The 7174-nt window shown below is 38.3% G+C and overlaps 1 protein-coding gene across 1 annotated transcript in view; it reads right to left on the reverse strand.

Annotated features, from left to right (window-relative positions):
- Nucleotides 1-3930: 3930 nt before the first annotated feature.
- LOC137624536 (uncharacterized) overlaps nucleotides 3931-7174 on the reverse strand; it is a 46503-nt gene continuing 43259 nt past the window's right edge. Inside the window, exon 7 of the mRNA XM_068355415.1 lies at nucleotides 3931-5360. Within this exon, the coding sequence (XP_068211516.1) occupies nucleotides 4554-5360 (807 nt within the window). The 3' untranslated portion in view covers nucleotides 3931-4553. The remainder of the gene's footprint in view (nucleotides 5361-7174) is intronic.

Genomic DNA, 7174 nt, shown 5'->3' on the forward strand with positions numbered 1-7174 from the left:
CTGATATAATGTGATATAGTAATGAAGATAAGATGTATTAGTGAACATTTTATATGGATTATGATATAGTATGAAAAATAATGGCAATCAAATGAGGGGACATATGGTTTCCATTTGTTTTAAACGCCGAGAAAGTATTCGTAAAATAACGAAAGTATAATAGAAAGAGGTGCACACAGGAATAGCAGGCTTTGAGAGAGAGAGAGAGAGAGAGAGAGAGAGAGAGAGAGAGAGAGAGAGAGAGAGAGAGAGAGAGCGAGGAAAATATTCCTAATGAAATTGAAAGAGATGCAGAGTTACTTGGAAGCCTAAAGATTTTATATGCTTTCTCAGGTCTATTGGCACACTCGTAAGCAGAACAGCACGGCATTGTGTACTATCACGTCACTAATTATATGTAAAACAGAAAGAAATGGTGTAGACATAATAATCCATCTTGCCAGCTACTGGCCACAGAGACTGGTTAACTGCTAGCCTGCTACCCGGAAACAAAAAAGGCGCCCATCAACCCAATGTACGTTAACTTGTATGGCGCTACTCTTGTTAATATATGTACTCTAGTCTTTAACATGGCTGCCATTATTCTTATTTCATCCTTTTCCAATCTTTCAAGTAGTGATATTCCCATAATCCACCTCAGCATTCTCATCTCTGTTCTCTCAATCTTTGCTTCCTTTTATGTCTTAGCACCCATATCTCTGATCCATACATTAATGCTGGCCTTATTACTGTGCTATGAATCTTGACTTTAAGCTTGATTGGCATTTTCTTATCACATACCACTCCCGCTACTTCTCTCCACTTTCCACTTGCTGCTTTTATCCTATTCTCAACTTCAGCCTCACCCGTTGAGGTACTACCGCTAGAGAGATATGTTGTCCTTTGACTGGCAACACAGTATTACATTGGATATTTCTCTCTAGTTACGGTTTATTTTCCCTTTGCCTACACACGCGCACACACACACACCAAATAGTCTTGCCCATTCTTTACAGATTCTCTTCTTTCCTCATACACCTGACAGCACTGAGATAACCAAACAATACTTCGTCTCCCAGAGGGTTACTGCTCTGTATTTATTCAGTGGACACTTTCCACTTGGTAAGGGTAGAAGGGGCTCTTTAGCTATGGTAAGCAGCTTTATGAGGACACTCCAAAATTAAACCATTGTTCTCTAGTCTTGGATAGTGCCATAGTCTCTGTACCATGTTCTTTCAATGTCTTGTGTTAGAGTTCTCTTGCTTGAGGGTACATTCGGGCACTATTTTATCTTATTTCTCTTACTCTTGTTTTAAAGTTTTTATAGTTTATATATTAAATTTATTTTAATGTTACTGTTCTTGAACTATCTTATTTTTCCTTGTTTCCTTTCCTCAGTGGGCTATTTTCCCTGTTGGAGCTCCTTGGTTAGTAGCATCCTGCTTTTCCAATTAGGATTGTAACTTAGCAAGTAATAGTAATATCTAAATTGTAATACGTGTTTTATGACCCAGCCTCTATTTACTTGTTAGGCTATCCTATTCCTACCTTCCTTGCTGTTCGTCATAGCTTCAGCCTTACCCACATTTACCTCCCTCTCCAAAGTCTCTTTCCATTCTACAACCCTTCTCTGGAAGTCTTCCTCATTATCAGCAGTAATGTACCTATAGTAACTCAAACTCTTCTTTACTTACATCGATAACCCCCACAAATAAAAACGGGCTTAATGCCGAACCCTGGTGTAATCCAACACCAACTTCAAAGGTTTGGGTTTCTGCAACAGGTGTTATTATTCTTGTCCTTATTCTTTTGTACTTCATCTCTACCCTTCGAACTAACTTCTCCGGGACTTCCCTCCTCCTCAAGCACCAAAACATCACTTCTCTTGGTACTATCATAAATCTTCCCTAGATATACACAAGCAACGAAGAGCTTCTGTTTCCCTCTACCCTCTTTTCCTGTAGCTGCCTTACTATAAAGAGGGCACCCACAGTCCCTCCCGCCTTATATTATATTTCAGTTTGCATGGGGGAATTTTATAGATCATCCAAAAATAACTGCTAGTTATTGTATAGAATCTGAAGGTGATCGAGTCATAATGGCCCGTCCACACTATCAGGCCTGCCCGACGGGGAGACATTGATACCAGATCTGATAACATCAATTCAGAAACCAAGATGGCGAGTGGCCATGGTGACAGGCACGAAGGTGACGTTAGTGGTGAGGTAACGACGAGCAAACGTGATCAGGTAGAAACTGTGCCGATTAGTAAACTCAAGTCAGTCATGGGCTGGATGGACAAAGTTTACACTTTCAAATTATAGTGCTTTGGTGACCCTTCTTTCCTCACTGATGGTGACAGCATTATGATAGCACGTCAGTGATTACACTCTCTCTCTCTCTCTCTCTCTCTCTCTCTCTCTCTCTCTCTCTCTCTCTCTCTCTCTCTCTCTCTCTCTCTCTCTCCCCAAACAGGTCCATAGTTTAGGATCCTTAAGCTATTTCTCCTATTGCCAACTTTATTAGTTTGTAAATAGTATAGTATTTAAATTTTGGTATTCTAGGAAAGTTTTTATGTCCTTACCTCTGTTGGTTGGATTTGTTACTCAAATTGGGTTTAATCAGTTTTTGTAAAACCATATTATGGTTACGATTTAGCTCTAAGATTGATAAGTTTTTTTTAACATTAAAGTTCATAGAAATAAGGTTGGCAAAAATAATTAACTTTCGAATTGTTGTTAAGGATGTTTTATAAGATAGCCTGTAGGGTGACAAGTGGTCCAAATGCACTTTTCTTAGTGATTTGAGTACCTCCTAGTGATTATCATTCTTGGGAAGTTATTATATGTCATTGGTGTCCGCTTTGTTCTCTTTACCCGTCAGTCTTTGCCATCTGAAAGAGTAGAGATCGTGGGCTACACTCCATCTGGTAGCACTTTTGTTGCCAGAGCCTTTCGTGTGGTTTTCCCGCTTCTGACGTCAACCACCTCATTCTCACTACCCATTAGGATCTGGTATCATTATTTGCCGTTGGGCATAAACCAATGGTATGGACAGGCCTAAGTATCAGGTTTTACTCGACAGCCAGATCAAAACCCTGCCCATTATTGAAATTTTACAGATATTTCACTCACTGTTCACAAGTCATAACATTCATATTTGATATCCGTACCTAAAGCTTAAAACTCTCTTGAAGCTGCCACTGTTATGGTTTGTTAACTACCTTACTACCTTCCATAAGGGTAGTTATTGGCCAATATTTCCTTTCCCCAAAAAATTGGTTTATGCTGTCCATCAATAGCCACACTTCCTTTAATATTTGCTTTGAATTTATAGAACTAATAACAATGTCCACAGCATCAAGAGGCCTAGTTTCGTCTGAGTGACAAAGGGTCTTCAAATTTTGCGTAGCAATATTTAAATCTTTTAACACTATTTTAGTAATGAATATAGCTTTTACATTTACAATTGCTTACAGCCTTTTCCCAAAATCTAATCTAAATGTTCTAACCAAGAATGGTTTATTCATAATTTCACGATTAATTCCTCTAGTGTCTACCATGTGTAATGCTGAGGTAGTTTTAGCAAATCCACTATTGTAGTACTACTGATTTTTAAAACAAAAGTAACACATAGGCCTACTAAAGTCGGTGCCATATCTCCATGGCACGCCGTTTCATCACTTGAAATAGATCAACTGTGCGTATTATTAGAAGCTTCATTAGGATAACTAACTTTTGTACCAAATAGAGAAGGGGAACAAATAAAGCTTTAGCTCGAGCATTTAGGTTAATGTCAATACTGATACACAACTAACGCCTCAACCACGAGGATATGTTCAAATACACAAGGAAATGTTAGTAACTGCAATAATAAAGTTTGCAGAACTATTTCGAAGCAGCCTACGTTTCACACTAATTCTTTGAAAAATAGACTAAAATGAAACAAAAATTTCTATAGAATTTATTTGAATTAAGAGTGATAAATAGGTATAAGAATGAAGGTTTAATTTACTTAGTCTTTGCTCATTACATATACAGACCTTTACAAATAAACAATTTTACAGTTTCAAAATAAATATAAAATGAGAGAAAACCATCTCTTTTGGTGAATCTAAAAGTGGAGCCTTAATTAAACTATTATAAAATAATAATTCGGTAATATTATTATTATCAGTTATCAAGTACTCTACAAGTTATGCAGTACATTGACTAAAAAGATTCCGAACGAGCCTTGCTTGGAAATAGTCTGAATATTACAGTACTGTACTTGAATTAGTATAAAAAGTTTAAATAAGGGTTTACATCAATATTAAAATAATAAAATCTCTCATTTCCACAATGTTTGATATGACATGTATACAACCATATACTTTTCTAAGAATTTTTTTGCAGCTTAGAACTAGCTTGCCAAAGATGTTTACTATAAATGCCCACTGATCATATACTCGATCAATAAGTTTCCCATAGTTCATATTTGAATCATCACAGAGACTTTAATTCTAGACTGACTTGCTTCTTCACTTCCATCTCCATCCAGTCTTTCACTGGAGATTGAGAGTTATGTACAGTTTTTCAATCCCAATACTCCTCGTCAATCTCGCCCATCTCTACATAGGACTCTGTCACAGACAGGGGTGATGGACACAATGTCCAAGTCTTAGGATCTCCTGACCTGTACTTTTGACAAACGCCTGCTTCACCACAATTTGCCAGGCCGTGAGACACAGGCAGCATGTCCATCCTGGTGAAAACCTTCTGGAAGAAAGCCTGGTCGAATTTGAAGAAGACCTCAACCTCGTGCTCAACTGGATGCAATTCACGGGAGCGGAAGTCTCTTATGAACCGTGGGAACTTGTGAGATATGCTGCCCTCTGACAGGTCCTTCACTACAAACCAAGGAGCACCGGGGTTATAGAGCTCAAAACCCTCCCATATGCAAGGGATGTCTTCGTCCGTCTTCTTGGCCATCACGAGACGACTGATACACCTAGTGGGAGATTGGTAGACCTCCGCCAGATACATTTTGAACCGACCAGTCAACAGGTAATAAACGACTAGCCTGTGCAAAGTAAGGTCCAGACTGGCACACCCATACTTACTGTGTCCGTGGGGTGGCCTCATTCGAAACCAGGCACCCATCATCCCCTTCAAACTTGTGGTGTCCATTTCTGCCTCAATTGGTTTCGGTAAGAGGCTCTTTGCTTTCCTCATCTCGCGGTACTCGTCAAGGTGCACAATATGTGAGATGAAGTAATTTTCCTCAAAGTTATCTTGTTTTAAATCCAAGCTATAGGCATTTTGCGGGACCCACATGTAGGACTTTTCCTCTTCGTTGCGAATGATTAGTCTGTCAAGACGAACGTCATACAACTCGTGTGCCTACAGAGAAGGCAAGTATTGGATATTTATTAAGTCATGAACTTCAATGCTAAAGAAAAGCTGACTAATATTTAAAGCATGGTGCCAGTTTTGAAATTTTGCAAAAAAGTTTTTTCAACTGAGAGTTTTAAAGGCTTTGACGCTTCATGCGATTCAATTATAGAAAAAAAATCAGTGCACTGAAATTACAGTAAGCCATTGAAATTGTTTGCAGACAAATGAAATTACTTTATCTATGGTCTTATTATGCAATTGTGTTAGGTGACAAATGTCAGAGGGGTTGCTGGAAGGTAGGCATCGTCCTCGGGAAGTATGGTGTACTAGGTGAAAACGCGGGTGCCTAGAGACTGCTAGATGTGTGTGTGTGTTGAACAAGAGCTGGTGATAACTTTTTTTTTTTTTTTTCCAAGAAGATATATAAATAAGTATACATGGGTAAGATTGGCAAATGGACAAGTGTTAGAAAGGGCATTAATGGATTGTGTGTTGATAAGATGGATATTTAAAAGATTGAAAGTTGTTTGTGTTTAAGGGTATGGCTAACAGTATATCTAATAATTCTTTAGTTGTAGCAAAAGAGTGAGGATGTAAAAGGGAGGGAGTGAAGGTACAAGAATTGGAAAACCAGAGGTAAAAGGAGAGTATCAAGAAAGGTTGGAAGTGGCTTATAAAAGCCTGAAAGTGAGAGAAACATTATTTAGAGGAGTGGAAGTTAGTAAAAAATTATTTTTTGGCCAGCAAGTGATGTGTGTGATAAGAGGATTGTTGAAGGCAGCAGGAGTTTAAGGTGTAAAAGAAAAAGAGGGCATTTAAAGATAAAAAGTATGAAAGAGAAAAAAAATGAAGTAAAACTTAAGGTAGCTGAAGAAAAGAGGGCAGCTGATTGGAGGAGGGGTTAGCGAGTGGGTCGTCCATATGAAGAGAACAAGTTGTAGTTTTGGAAACAAGTGAAAAGAGTAAAGAAGGGAAGATCAAGAAATGAAAAGACAGTGAAAGAAAAATGGAATGTTGTTGAAAGGAGAAGAGGCAAGGAAAAGGTTGGCTTAATATTTTGAAAGGTTGCTGAATATTGTGGATAGTAAGGCAGATATAAGTGCTGTTGCAGGTGCTAAGGTGCCAGTGATGGGAGACGAGAATGAGATATATATTATAAGAAAGTGAAGAGAGCACTACATTGAGCAAGAGCAGGAAAAGCACCCAGTATGGCTGATGTGAGGGCCGAGATGTTTAAAGGAAATGTGTGTGACCGTACTAGAATGGTTGGCGAGATCATTTGATATATGTTTTATGTTGGCAAATAGGTCGGTGAATTGGATGTGTGCATGCATTTGTCCACTATACAAAGGTAAGGGAGATGTGCACGAGTTTTAATTCTATGGGTATTAGTTTGTAGTGTGTATGGTAGCCTAGCGTGTTAATAGGATCAAGATAGAAACACATGATACAGTCTTAGAAGTGCAAGGGGTTATAGAAGAGGTAGGGAGATTTATGGATCAGGTTTTTATAGTTAAGTAGGTATGCAAGAAATATTTAGCTAGAGGTAATGAGGTATATGTTGCATTTATGGATCTATAGAAAGCTTATGATCAAGTTAACAGGAAAGGAATGTGGAATGTGATGAGGTTTAATGGAATTGGTAGAAGGTTGTTGCATCCAGTTAAGAGTTTATAAATGGGCAGTAAAGTGTATTAGGATAGGGAATGAAGCAAGAGAGTGGTTTATAGTGAGAATTGGGCCAAGACAGGGATGTGTGATGTCGTCCTGCTTGTTCAATTTTTTTGTTAATGGAGCTGTAAGAGAGGTGAATGCTTTTG

Source organism: Palaemon carinicauda, chromosome 31 (genome assembly GCF_036898095.1).
Source record: "Palaemon carinicauda isolate YSFRI2023 chromosome 31, ASM3689809v2, whole genome shotgun sequence".
Classification (NCBI taxonomy): domain Eukaryota; kingdom Metazoa; phylum Arthropoda; class Malacostraca; order Decapoda; family Palaemonidae; genus Palaemon; species Palaemon carinicauda.